Below are 14,982 nucleotides of genomic sequence, written 5' to 3' on the forward strand. Positions count from 1 at the left end.
TCTTCATTTTGATTCTCTGCATCACAAATCGCTCGACGTTCATCTTTTCTCAAACTCACGTATAATGTACATCTTCTCTATCATTTTCATCTTCATTTTCCGACCGACTCATTATCGTCGTTATTTTTTTATTTTAATCAATTAATTATTAACATTTTTAAGAAGAAGAAAAAAGCATTTTAACATTAATAATCCCGTTCAAAGTCTCGGTATATATCACTTACTCTAATGTTCTGGTGGTGAACGAAAATATCTCCTAATGTCTCAAAATCGATATTCAATAATTCGTATCGATTCAATATATTTTTTCTTTTTGTCCCTTTTTTTTTTTTCTTTTTTTCTTTTTTTATACCTTGCAACAGATGACAAAAAATTGAAATCACGAAATCATCTTACGATTCGTTTTTCCTCTTCTCAGTTTTTATTCCATCCAAATATTCGATATAATTTATTTTATATCGATCACGAATTGTTACGTTATCTTCTACGTCCAAAATTCTTTCTTTTCTTTTTTTTTTTTTTTTCAAGTAAATACGTTTTGTTAAAAAAAAAACAAAAAAAATTCGATATACACCAGATGCGTTTTTTTGTTTTTCAAAATGCCAAATCCCGAATCGATAAATTTTACACTGTATTATACATAAACAAATGTAAAATTTAATCAAAGTCGAAGCATCTCATATCTACTAATGATCAAGTATTATAACAATACAACGTCACCTAATACACCGATCAGACAGAAATTTTTAAATTTTAAAAACGCGTTGCTGCCGTATTTTTATTGCTTGCCGTTATAGGTTTCCATTCAATCTATATAATGCTGTGTGATTTCGTATAATAGAGGCAAAAGTTTTTGTTCGGTTAAGATTTTTATTTCTTGTATATCTATCTTTTTCTCGATAATTTTTTATTATTGATTCTGTACGTTTCGATATTTTATATCAATCGATTCGATGAATGTACGAATAAATATATTTAATTAGATATGGTAAAATTTGTATGGGCGACGATTAAAAAGTATCGAACGATCGAAAAGTAATCGAACGATTGTTGATGCTAATGTATTCGTAACAAGTGAGGAATGTTTGAAAGAACACAAGAGACAATTCGACAATTTGCTGCACGTGACGAGAATCAAGGAAAAGCGATAGAATCATGTAAAAAGAATCGTGGGAAAATTGTTAATTTTGAAAATTACCTATATTTTATATTGTATTTTAATTTTTTAAAACGAAAGAGTATTTTCTATTTAATCTTTAATCAAACAACGTTGTTTCATCTCCATATGGATGGAAATATTATGGAAAATAATCGAACAGATATTTTCAGATCTTTGAACGGATAAAACTTGTTGCCTCTACTATAATCTTTCTTTGCAAGGAAATGCCAAGAAAAATTAAATCTTTTCTTTCTAACCGAATATTCTTACGAGAACAGAAATGAAAATTGAAAAAAAAAAAAAAAAAAAAAAACACGATGAATTCGAGACTTGTCCTTGTTAACCACGGATTAACCATGATAGAAAATGATAAAAGAAAAGAAAAGGGGAAAAAGCAGAGCGAATAACGTAATTTGGGTGTTTGCAGGTGTTCAGGGCACGCACGCCACCCGAAGCGATGGAATTAGTCGCTGGTCTCCTAGAGTATACGCCATCCGGCCGAATCACACCGTTAGAAGCATGCGCCCATCCTTTCTTCGACGAACTTCGGGAGCAGGGTACGCGATTACCAAATGGCCGAGAACTTCCCCCTTTATTTAACTTTACAGAATACGAGCTGCGGATTCAGCCATCTTTAAACTCGATCCTAAAGCCGAAGTACATGCAGACTTCGGAGAATGCTGGAGGCCAGTCGGAACCTGTCGCGGGTAGCAGTGGTAACGTTAGTGATAATAACGTGAACGCCACGTTATCCACCTCAAAGAACACAGACCCCGGCCAATCGAACATGGCTTAAGCTACTTTTTATTTCTAACGTTAATTAAACAACAAAACGAGAAAGACACAAAGAGAAAGAAAGAGACGGAAAAACCGAAAGAATTCACGTGTTAGAAACTAGCCTTAACAGAAAACGAAAAAAAAAAAAAAAAAAAAAGAAAAAAAAGAAAAAAGTTCAAGTAGATCAAGATAGAAGAACGAATGAATGAAAGGAATATTGATATTCTTTTGAGGAGGATGTCCATAAGCAACGTAACATACACGATACATACACAGTCCCTTAATTGTAAATTTTTTCAACTTTATGCGAATGGCGATACCGTCTGGTATTTTGAGCTTTGTTTGCTTGAAACACGAATGACACGAAAATATCATTATAGAATTATTAAAATATAGTTCCCCTGTTTGTAACGGGTTCGCCTGGGTATACCCCCAAATTTCGAGTGGCGTGTGCGAGTGCTTGATTGCCACGTTATTGCCAAAAATAACAACAAAATATTGAATTTAATGTATATATATTATAGGAACTGGAACCGTAATCTAACTAACTTTAAACGATAATTGCTATAAACAATGAAAGAAAGAGACAAAACGACAAAAAAAAAAAAAAATGAACGCGAATTTTTTCTAGCTGAGAAGAAAACAAACGATATGTACCATCATACATTGTGTCTTGTAGTATTCACGTCGCTTGTGTCGTCGATCATTTTATCATTCACGGAACATACAAATACACACATACATACAAATACACACATTCATAGCTATTATTAAAGAGATATATAAGAGTTATTTGCTTTTTGACACTTATATCGATGACTTTTAAAGATTTTACAGAGGAATAAGAAAATCGCTAGGCTTTTTCGCGAAGAACGAGAGTAAGAAAAGTTGCAAGTTCCCTCCAAAATGTATGAGACGAATGAACCGGCGAAAAGGGAATGACGAAGATAATTCCAATAATTATAATTGTAATGTATAAAAATACGCGAAACATTTAGGAATATTTTTTATTGCGTTCAAAATTCGAGCGTTGATCGATATTTTCGCAAACAAGAGAAAAATTTCACGTGGAAGATTCATGATTAAACATTCACACTCACTCACACACACACACACACACACACACACACACAACACAACACATTACAAGAATAATTTGCGTGCACAATCTCTATTATCGACTAAGACTATGTTTCCGACGTGAGATATGTTGCGAACATCAATACGATTAGAAAAGAAGAAGAAGAAAAAGGAAATATGTATCTGATAATCTGATCTTGGACGAGACACAAAAAGAAAATTTCTATTTATTGGGACACGACACGTGAAACACTCTCGTATTACGTACACACTCGTTCGTGCCTATTGTCAGCCATGCCTGGACGATTCGAATCGCTATCCTCTATTTAATGAAATGAACGCTAATTAACTCGAGTACTTTATTCGTTACGTATTTAATTGTCACACGATTATCGTTGTATATTCTTTAACGGACTCTCGGCTACAACCGAGCGATATTTTTCATCCTACGCGACGAAACTCTACAGAGTGCGATTTTCTTTTTTTAAACCTGTCACAATTTATTTTTCTTCTGTGTCAACAGGATTTTAGAAATGTTTGTAACGTTTCTTTTTCATTTCTGTATCAGCATGCGAAGAACAGACAGTAGTAAGTACAGACTTATAAGCGAATTATATAGATTATTCTTTCGTACGCATCACCATGCATATTTTATATGTTCTTGAAAGAAACGACGTTGTCGGATAGAGCGACTTCTGACTTTCCTGATCGAGATGTCGAAGATCAAGATGGTCGCTTCGTTAATTGATTGTCTTGCAGAATTATGCGGCGAAAAAACTGAAATAGAAGTGTACAAAAAGAGTTTTGTATATTTCGCACGATGAATTTCGATTTTTTTAAATGATGAAAAAACGACCTCTATGCAATTGGATCTTTCGGAGCATGTTGCGCGTGAGTTAGCCGCCATTTTACACGTTTCTACATATCATATCGCGTGTCTCAAGAGACTACAAAAAAAAAAAAAAAAAAAAAAAAAAAAAAAAAAAAAAAAAAAAGGAGGCTATCGATAAAAGTCAATACCGAATGATTTATTTCAGTTCCCTTCTTTTTTAGAGAAAGGACAGAAGGACTCGATTAAGAAAATAGGAAAAATAAGAGGGAGAAAGAACAAAATGGAAGACAGATGATAGATCAATAACGGAAAAAGTGAAAGGGAGTGTGACAGAAGGGGGGACAGAATGAAAGTAGTAAGTGAGCGAAAATGAGAGAGAAAGAGATATGCTAAGATATTTCGTTTCAAAATTTTTATCCGCGTTGTAATTACGATACGTTTTTTAAATTACGATTAATTTTTTTTTTCTTCAATTATTTAAATTGCTTCTCATTGCTATATGAACAATCGGATAAATTTATCGAACTCTTTTGTTTTCTAATCCGAACACGCAAAACGGAAATACATTTTTAATACCGAAGAAAACTAATCTTTACGTTTTGACAATCGTACAATGATATTTTCCCTTATCGCATTAAAAACAAAAAAGAAACGAATCTGAATATTCGTCGAGATATACATCGATCATGGAATTTTTATCGATAACGGTATTTTTCCGACATTTCTTTAAGCATAAATCAATAATTTTATCGATGTAAAAATATTGATCATCTTTTTATTCATTAGAATTATAGAATTATAGAATTTAGAATTATATTAATAATTTATTTCTTTCGATTTATTTCTATCCTAATTTTGATCTTTGTCGAAAAGAAAAGAAAAAAGAAAAAAGAAAAAAAAAAAGAAAAATTACTTATTAAAACTTTAATGTATCATTATTTAAACATTCTGCTTAATGAAACCATCTTGTCTTTCATTTGCCGTGATACATCCGGCAAGTTCTAAGCATATCCTATGATATTATTATTGATATGCTTGAACAATACCTATAGTAAGATTGATGTATTTAAATTCCCTTTGTCAATTGATATCTTCTGGATATAAGAAAAAAAAGAAAGAAAGAAAGAAAGAAAAAGAATTGGCAATATTTGGCGAGTGTTGGAAAAATCTTGGAGAAAAGGGAAATTATTATTTTTAAATTTTAGACGGACGAAAGAATAATGATTAGCAGCCGCAAAAAGCAAAACACAAATTATGTTATATGGGGAAGAAGGGGAGAAGAAGGGATAACTTAAAAAACAAATACGAAGAAATCTTGCACTTCTTAAAGAGTAAATTGTTGGTTAATTGTCGAGATTATTCTATTAATAAAGAAAAATTTATATCGATTTAGTTCTAATTCAATCTTTCTTTTGTTTTGTAATTTTGCGTACTTTGAATATCATTTCAGCGTGAACTTGAAAGAAAATTAAGTTATATAGTCTAGAAAAAAAAGAAAAAGAAAAAAGAAAAAAAACAAGACGAATCGTCGTATGATTAAAGGGATCAAATCTATATATGTATAAAAGATAAATTGGAATTTTAACAATGTAAATCAATTCCGATATATTCTTATTTTGTTTTATCCTTTGGTTTAGATTTTACTCTATTACAAAAAAAAGTACGCCAAGCATAGACATTACAGACACAGACATTTACAAAATGTAAATAAGTAACGATACGAAGAAGAAAACTATAAAAAATATTAAAAGTTCATACTATATAAAAATACTTATTATATATGTGACTTATATAAACATATACGCGTAATATGTGTTATTAAATTACGTATATATGTGTATATATTTATACAAATATACGAATTAATTTTTAACAATAGCGATTAATGATTAACTTTATTGTAAAAAAAAAAAAAAAAGAGGAAGTAGGAGAAAGAGAGAAAGGAAGTAAATGAGGGTGTGAAAGAGAAAGAGAAAGTGAAAAATAAGAAGAGTTAGATGGAGAGAAAGGGAAGAAAAAAAAAAAGAGTGATTGACTATTCGAACAACTATTGTCATCGATTGCCTGAAATTCTCACTACCGTTACCACATAAAAATCACCAGTTCTTTTCTTTGTCTTCTTATTATTACTATCATCATGTCGCACCGTTTCGAATCATCTAGTAAATAAATTGTAATAATTGTGTAAAGAGAAAAAAAAACGTTAATAAAGTAATTTAATATGTGTATATATATATATATATATATTATATGTTATATATTATATATTATATATATATATGCATATATGTATGAGTGTGTGATGTGCATATGTATATATGTGGAGAAAGAGAGAGAGGGAGGGAAGGAGGGAAGAAGAGAGGAGGAGAGAAAAAAAAAAATATTTCTCGAGAGGAGTATATTTATAAGTATATTTAATTAGCTGTGTATCGATCAAAGGAAATTAGCAATGGCTTTCGATCGTTAATTCAATCGCAAATCATTTATTTTCCGTTCGATTCGACGCTTACGGTACGAAGCTACAGATCGTAAAATATATTCCTGTCGAGTATCTTTGTAGAGCAAGAACGATAATAATTTTATCATGCAAGAAAAATTAAAGATCTCTTTAAGAGTCATTATATCACGATTATCCATGATGTTTCATTAATTCTATTTCTGTTTGTGAAGGTTATTCTTTTTTTTTTTTTTTTTTTCTTTTTTTCTTCCCCCCCCCCCCCCTACATTAATTCTGAAATGTATTCATTCAGATGTATCATTCGTTAGAAAGAAATTCGAAAATTCAATCGGAAATATATACACGTTTTGAACGATCGTGGCTAAAGTAGTGTAGCAAGCACTGTATATTTCCAACGTTGTACGCATGATGAACGGAAAACGCTTCAATTACGATGAATTGTTGAATTATCGTTACGATATCATTTTTTTAATTTTTTCCTGTTTTTCGTGTCGTACACATCCTAAAAATGGCGAATAATCGATCTAAACTAAGAAGAAGAAAAAAAAAAAAAAGTAAGTTCGTTTCATTGCGGTATATAAATATCGTATATGCACACGTATACGATATTTTTAAGGACAAATATATATTTTTAAGTTATAATAGTGATCAATTAATACGAAATTCGTCGATGAATAAACTGATTATTTGTTTCTGATTGATTGGTTCGAGACAATCGTTAGACAAAAAAAAAAAAAAGAAAAAAAAAAAAAAAACTGTAACTCCTTTCTTGTCACGAGTAATTTTTTTTCGCATGTAAAATCCGAAGGACGCAATAATAAAATTTCGTATTAAACTTCACGTGTCACACAGGCTCAGTGTATAAGTACTCTTTGTAATCCTATTCTGCTTTTCTTACCGTGTCTTTCTTACGTTATTTGTTAAAAGACACCTTTCATTCGTGAATAATCCTTATAAGATCAGATTCTTATATTCGATCGGTGATAATTCTAAATGTTGTACCATGTATAGCTCATCTTCGATACACTTCTGTAGATACACTGTCGATACACTGGCGTGACAATGCGTCAATATAATTGATTCAATAGTAGTAGTGGTGATGATTTGATCAGCGCGCACCCCTTTATCGATCTCGATCGCGAAATATTTTATTGCGTGTAAATAATAGAAACGAATGGATGAAATTGAACAATATATCCTTTTTACGCCATTTAACGCTCGACTGGTATCATTCGATGATCGGCGGCGAGTCTCGTGCATTTCTTTCGCTTTCCAACTTTTTGTTCCGCTTAATTTCGCTTAATAAGGATAAAAGTGCCACCACAGATACGCGTTTTTACGCGTAAATAAATACGAAGAAATATATTATTATGATTCGATAGATGATCGAAAATGTGTAAGCAATGTCGCTTAAAAAAAAAGTCCAACGATACCAGTCAAGGGTTAATATCCAATACGATCTTTCGACGATTAGTCGAAGGGGAAAAAGCTGAATGATTAGATCGAGTCTTGGAGATTTTTTTAGAGCAGAATTTTTAGAGGCGGATCTTACATACATACATACATACATACATACATACATGCATACATACACGATCGAATTTTTATAAGCTTTTTACTTTTGCACCACAATAGCGATTCTATCCGTAGTGAGCGTATTACTTTCACGCGTATTACCTGTGCATAAGATAAAAAAAAAGAGGAAAAAAAGAAAAAAACAATGACAAGGAGAAACTTGCGAAGAATTAAAAAAAAAAAAAAAAAAAAAAAACCATAACTAGTAGACGATCGATATTTAAAAACACCTTGTACCACTATTTTCGAAGATTAGAGAGATTTTCGATTTCGAGAGATGGAGTGGTGATATTTTGGCAATATCAGTTGTAACGTACGCTAATATCTCTCGTTTCTACGATACGATATGTATAGCCGACATATAATCGAAAAAAAGAGAAACGTACGTGCTATCTCTTTGTCTCTTTCATGATATCTATAACGCTTGAACGACTCATTTACTATGATTATAGGACATCCTCTTCAGAAGTATACATGACACATGTATATCCCCTCGCCAATTTATCCGACAGAATCGATCGTTGATTTGGCTCGTTCCACGGAAAAAAAAAAAAAAAAGAAAAAAAAAAAAGGAAAAAAGAAAAAAGAAACGTTCCTTAACGTGGAATGCCGCGTTCTCAGCGTGAATCGTCCGCGTTATTCTTTCTTTTCTTTTTACATCTCTGTCGAACGATAATTCGAGTCCCATATAAATACTCGAGAATTGGCCATTATTCGCTTTTCCGAATGAGATCAGCCATGATTTCTCGATTGGAATATTATTGAAATCGGAATCGAGTTCCGTTCGGATGATTGCTGATAGCCGATCCGTTTTTAACACGATCCTCTTCCTCCTATTATTATCTATCCGTTCTCTGTAACACGCTTGCGCCAAAGTCGGGGGAAAAAAAAAAAAAAAAAAAAAAAAAAAAAAAAAANAAAAAAAAAAAAAAAAAAAAAAAAAAGAAAAAAAGGATGAAGATTCTTAGGAGCGAAAGGATTTTGCGCGAGAAAGAGGGGAAGAAAAAACGAGGAGAGCGATGGAACGATGGAGGAAGAGGAACGGAGGTGACTATACACGGTCGTTCGCAGCCCGGAGAGATTATAGTCATGTAACGGCGTCCACGTTTAGAGATGCACATTCGCCTATGGAATGAGTGTTTAACCCCTTCCGGTATGGCCATGTATAACAAGTCTGCGAACCAAGTATAGTCACGGATAGTCGAGTGTGCTTCATGGATTTTTAATATAATTGACGGTCTCGTGGATCTTTTCACTGATCATAGTATGCTCCTTTGAGTCTATATACGTCGACTATATACGATCACATACCCCCCCCCCCCCCTTGAAACATGTTATCGTGCCGAGTAACAGAACGCGTACAGTATATAGTAGGCTCGTGCCTGATATTTCGCGCGATCCCTATAATCTGTATATGTTCGCCGTGACGATTATAGTCCGGAACTAAAGTCTTTCACCTAAGTTAACTCGTCGGCTATAATCGATGGCCTCCTATGGCCCTGGTTAACGTATTTTCGTTACTTCAAGTCGATTATAGTCGACCGTCATTATACGCTTACTTAAGCTACAAGTCGAATATAATCAGCGGTAAAAAGTGTAATATTTAGGAGTTTGTTGACTATAATCAATCTTTCGTGCTTTACTCGAAAATACTATAGCGTCTATAGTGGACGGCTATAGTCGGCAAATCGGTACGCTTTTATATTCGCTTGCCGGCTATAGCCGGCAACCATGGTGAGCATACCCGTTCGTCGATCCGAATCTAAAGCTAAGTCTCAGTGAACTTGTACCACAACCTCATTTTTATTACACGTATTCTGTAAAATAAGCAACAAAACGTCCATAACGCACTATTAATCATCTCGAAAACATCTCGTTCACACCTCTGACAACCATAAAAATGCCATACCGAGAGGGTTATCGTTACTCGCGATTATACTAGGGAAAATTATGTTAATATACATATAGATAATCTGTGAACAAAAAAAAAAAAAAAGGAAAAAGAAGAATCTGTGAATGTATTAAATGTGAATGGCGTGAGATTCGCAAAAAAACGAAAAGAAAGAAAAATGAAAGAGAGTAACGAGAAGTTAGTTATGAAAAAAAAAGGGGGAAAAAAAAAAAAAAAAAATTAAGAAAATACATCGATCCCAAAAAGATCGTGATACGAAAAGAGAAGAAACGAACGTGCAGCTGTGTGCGAGCGAAATGGAGTGCCTGACGCGTGTGAACACAAAGAATACTCGTTCGCTGGAGAAATAGAGCGGCGAAGGGAGGGGGAGGGGAGGGGAGGGGGGGGAGGGAGGGGTGGAAAATCGAAGTATGTACATACATGTATGTACATATACATGTATGTAATGTATAATATAACAGAGCGCATATATATGAATATGCATATGTATGTATAGATAATTAATAAACACAGCAACACATTATACGCGGTATTAAAGAGAAAAAAAAGAAAAAAAAAAAAAACAGAATGAAAAAGAAAAAAAGACTAGCGAACTCTTAATACGATATTGCTATATTCACGAAGATTGTCACCGACTTACTTCGAGTTATTAAAGAAAAAAGGGGGAAAAATGAAAAAAAAAAAAAGAAAAAAAAAAAAAAAATAACGATGTTCTCTATGAATCTTAAACGACTCTATATCGACGAATCACGATAATAAAGTAACATCGTTCGCTTCGCTACCGTTCACTTGACGGATGTTTTCAGTTTTACACGGTTCACACACGAGAGAATAGTCGATAATCGGTAATCGTAGAAATAAATCAATGGATGTGTTTTAAGCGAGGATCGAACGCCTCCGTTCCTACGGAGACTCTATATGATAATATGATTATTATTATTGTAGATTTTGTGGTTTATTTAACAATAAAACGATAACGTTAACAAACACTGCGGTTTCATTCGCTACAGTTTTGCACGATGGATGGATGCGGATACGGAGCAAGTAAGTATGCAAACGAAACAAAATTCGGTCAAATATACATATATTTTATAAAGAATGTTTTTTCCTCGTTCCCATTGTGTATATATATACATATATATGTTAAAAATGGCAATTTTGGCAAAAACGATTCATCAGCTTTGAAAGACTTATCAACGATATTATCGTTTGATTGAAATTTTTCTTTAATTTATGTTCAATTTACAATATATATATATATATATGTCTCGAGTTTCGAATTTTCTATTCAAATGTGCAATTATATTGCAAGTCATAATCCCTCCTTTATCCTCCTCCGTTTAACTTTCAAAAATCTTGAAACTGATACTTGAAATTGAATATTTGACAATCGTTGATCGATCGATATTTTCCTATCTCCTTTGAGCGGAAAGATAACAAATCTTGTAGTTGTAAAATTTCATTTAATAGTAATCAGCCCAAAAGAACTTTTCTTATCATCGCACCACTGACCACTTCGTCTCCATCTCGTGATTCTATACATTTCCTGCTACAAAGATATTGTAGCAGAGGTAGACGATACTTTCCACAGAAATCGACAAACTTGACGTGTTCCACTCTATTATTGAAGAATACACCTGTAACGAAACGAATAAATTTTTTATTTTTTAAAGATGTAACGAGAAAAATGAAAAATGCAATTTCAATAGTGTATTTCGTATTATTGTGTATTGTTTCAACTTGCTCCACGAGATTGAAATGTGAAAACAATTCCAAGGAGAAGTGCATGTATACATGTGCAAGTCGTGATAACGCTGCCGATCATGAATCAAAAAAAAAAAAATGGATGTCCGCTAGTGGTCAAGCTGATTGAACTTTGAATTTTATACAAGTCTAGGCGCTGACCTTTACACTTAGAATTGACGCAACGGTGACCGCTGTTTAGATACTCCACCAGGTTCCTTGGTATACTCTCCCTATCGTATCGGATGTCATTGGTCTTTATCACTCTAGCGGCCAGTTCCAATAGGGATGGAGGATTGTGTGTCATATCCGATACGAATCTTACCACTAATGGATTATCCCTCAAAGATAACTGAACCAAAAAAATAAATAAAAATAAACATATTACAATTATTATATATAAGGATATTACAATTATTTTAATTTTTCTTCGCGCATATACATTTACATAGAATATATTAAGATTAGTAAATTCAAATAAGTAATTCGTATTATATATTTTTATTTTTATTGAATATACAATTTTATATCACCTCTGTCAAACATTTTAACGTGATGATTTCAGTAGGCAATGTTCTCAATCTATTCTTGTGAAGTAACAATGATTTCAAATTGGTCAATTTTGCTATGGAACTAGGTAAACTTTCCAGCATGTTGTCGCATAATATCAACGCTTGAAGAGACATTAACTCGCCTAAGGTGGATGGCACTTCCGTCAATCTGTTCCCTCCCATCGATAAAACGTGCAATCTTCAAATAAAATTATTCATTTTTTTATCATTTTCTATTCTTATTATCAATTATTCTATTAAAATAAAAAGATAAATCGAAATATTTTTTAAATACTCGATGTGTATACGTTTTAAGTTTTATGTTTGATATTTTACGATTATGCCTCTTGGCGCACGCAAAGAAAATTTTATACTTTAATATCGAAATATTTGATTAATTAATTTCGAGGATTAAATTATCCCAGACAAATGAACTGAAAAATACCTTTGCAATTTCCAAACATCTTTGCTGATCTCAGTGATTTGATTGCCACCCAAATACAGATATTTAATCTCTGTCAGATCTAGAATTTGCAGTGGAAAATTTGTCAATCTGTTACCGCTCAGATTCAGCTCTCTGAGTCTCGACAAATTTTGAAAATTTTTAGGCAACGAATCATTCGTCAAATTATTGTGCTTAGCCACCAAACACGTGAGAGGACAATCCCCAAGGAAATCAGGGAGTCGATGAAGGCCGCAATTTGATATGTCCAATGAGTTCAAGTTCGTGAACCTAACTATCATCTGTGGAATGTTGTTCAATCGATTTTGATGGAGTAACAATGTGTCTACATTTTCTGGATTTTTCGTATTGATGAAATGATCGTTTAATAGTTGAGTGTCGAGCATCAAATAGGATAAATCCAATGTTTTGGTACTGGAATCCGAATCGCTCGAGTCCGATGTGTAGTTCTCCATAAATAAAAATTCACTGTACCACTGGTGTGTCAGAAACCTTGAAAGATATAAGATTTGCATTTGAAATTAATAATTTATTCGATTAAATATTTTTTATTTTTAATGATAATAATAATAATCGCGAATATTTTTTTTTTTTTTTCATTATTATATGTACTCGATATATAAGTGTTTTTTTTAAACAGAATAAATTATCCATCTATTATCTCATGACACGTGATCTAAGTTATTTGTGAAAAGCAAAAATTAAGAGAAAAAGTTAAAAAAGCAAATATAAACGGTATTTTATAATTAATTTTTAATTATGTATATTGAAGAGATTATAAATACTTAATAATCGAAATGATTTTATTATTTTTTTCCCCCCCCCCTTCCTATTTACCTTTATTTTAATTATTTCATCATCAAAACAAATCTAAAAAAATGTCTAAAAAAATAATATCAAACTTTGATATCGTTTTTCTCGCATCAATCGATATCTCTTTCACGAGAATAATACTCATCTCACTCGTTACCATTAATTTATTATATCCGTATAACTTTCTTTGTTAGATGGATTATGATTATATTAATGTGAAAAACAAGTTTAACGGCAATAATTTTTATTAACTATTTTATCGATAAATATAATATTTCAGAATTTCTATGTATGTATGTATGCATATTGTGTTATGTAAAAAACGAAAGCAAATGCATTTATCATATATAAATAAATAATTAACATGATCCTTTAAAAGATAAATTTTTTTTTTTAACGAAATGTTACAACAAACATAGAAAACAAGATATAGAAATTTTTTTTCGAATATTCTTCATAAATATTTTTTTCGAAAAAAAATTCGATATTAAAATTATTCCATTTAATCGAAGTAAAATATAATAATAAAATACAATATAATTTTATCTTTTTATTTAAATAAATCGTATGATTATTAAATCATATGATTAAATGGTCGTATAATAAAATCTCAAATTTTATGTCAGATAAATATATTTTGTGGACTATCAAATATTTAAAAAGATTTATTTTTTATTCAAATATTATTCAAGAAATATTATTTTTCTTCAATATGTTTACGATTAAAAATGTATGAATTCTTGCTATGTCATCGAACATTAGAGAATGTGAAGCATTGCGTAAAACTGTCTCGATAACGCATATTTCTTATTTTAAATCTTGTCATAAAAATCGTGTAAATTAATAATTATCGATAACTCAATTCACATTATTTGGAAAAATAATTATTACTTTCTAATACCATGAATTTTCATGATATACTGTGAATATGATATGTTTCAATTGTTTTATATTATAAATTATTTAGGTATTATTAAGATATTCAATTTAATAGATTCAAAAGAATCAAAAGTCGATATTTTGTTCTTCAAAATCGATGATAATTTAAATAATTTTTTTCATTAAACGAAAAACAATTTTCTTTATTTTCTTTCTTCTATTCAAATATGCAAATATGTGTTTTCTAGATAACAATAATAATACAAATACATAATTTTTTAAAATAAAGAATTCTACGAAGGAAAGATTTTATTGACGATGAATTTACAATGAATTTTTGAAAACAATTATATTTTGAATTTATTTAAGGATTTCCGTTATTATTTTAAAACGCTTACAAATCATAAAATCGTAAAATTAAAATTAGTTATTCGCAAAACTAATTGCTTGTAATTATGAATTTTTCGAATATTTTTATCACACGTTAACTTTTTTTAACGTAATCTCTTACCTCGTCGCAATCCTCCTCAGAACATGTCCCTCTTCTTTGTTGCGTGATCGTCTTGGACGTTCACTGTTCCCAGTTTCGTAGCACGTACGATCACGATTTATAAAGAAACTGGGCTGCACGATGCACGATCAACTTGAGATGTGCAAGCGTAAGGCTTGAGACTGAACTATATCTGGTTTTATCAATTCTCCTTATATTGTTTCAGAAACACTTGACATCACAGATCGCA

General features: G+C 31.5%; 2 protein-coding genes across 17 annotated transcripts in view; one reads left to right on the forward strand and one right to left on the reverse strand.

Moving 5' to 3' along the window:
- Nucleotides 1-6,049, forward strand: part of LOC122713388 (protein kinase shaggy-like) — a 42,490-nt gene extending 36,441 nt beyond the window's left edge. For 14 of the 16 annotated variants that reach the window (XM_043933793.1, XM_043933795.1, XM_043933796.1 and 11 more), the window contains one exon: nt 1,587-6,049. In XM_043933793.1, coding sequence (XP_043789728.1) covers nt 1,587-1,955 — 369 coding nt within the window. In that variant the 3' untranslated portion in view covers nt 1,956-6,049. The remainder of the gene's footprint in view (nt 1-1,586) is intronic. The other 2 variants (XR_006346484.1, XR_006346485.1) reach the window with 2 other exon arrangements.
- Nucleotides 6,050-6,519: 470 nt separating this feature from the next.
- Nucleotides 6,520-14,918, reverse strand: LOC122713389 (leucine-rich repeat-containing protein 58). The gene is made up of 5 exons (XM_043933804.1): nt 14,754-14,918; nt 12,533-13,042; nt 12,070-12,286; nt 11,699-11,888; nt 6,520-11,430 (listed from the first exon to the last, which is right to left on the reverse strand). The coding sequence occupies exons 2-5, from the start codon at nt 13,003-13,005 to the stop codon at nt 11,267-11,269; spliced, it is 1,044 nt and encodes a 347-aa protein (XP_043789739.1). The 5' UTR covers nt 13,006-13,042; nt 14,754-14,918; the 3' UTR covers nt 6,520-11,266.
- Between the last annotated feature and the right edge of the window lie 64 nt (nt 14,919-14,982).

This window comes from Apis laboriosa, unplaced genomic scaffold, assembly GCF_014066325.1.
Source record: "Apis laboriosa isolate Shangri-la unplaced genomic scaffold, ASM1406632v1 scaffold23_cov150, whole genome shotgun sequence".
NCBI classification, from domain to species: domain Eukaryota; kingdom Metazoa; phylum Arthropoda; class Insecta; order Hymenoptera; family Apidae; genus Apis; species Apis laboriosa.

Bases quoted from the DNA above. Each gene is read 5' to 3' on its own strand.
- LOC122713389 (XM_043933804.1), bottom strand. From the start codon at position 13,005: ATGGAGAACTACACATCGGACTCGAGCGATTCGGATTCCAGTACCAAA. The intron at 11,889-12,069 runs GTGATATAAAAT...TTTTTGGTTCAG, and splicing joins CGTTAAAATGTTTGACAGAG to TTATCTTTGAGGGATAATCC. The intron at 11,431-11,698 runs GTCAGCGCCTAG...GTTTCGTTACAG, and splicing joins CGTCAATTCTAAGTGTAAAG to GTGTATTCTTCAATAATAGA.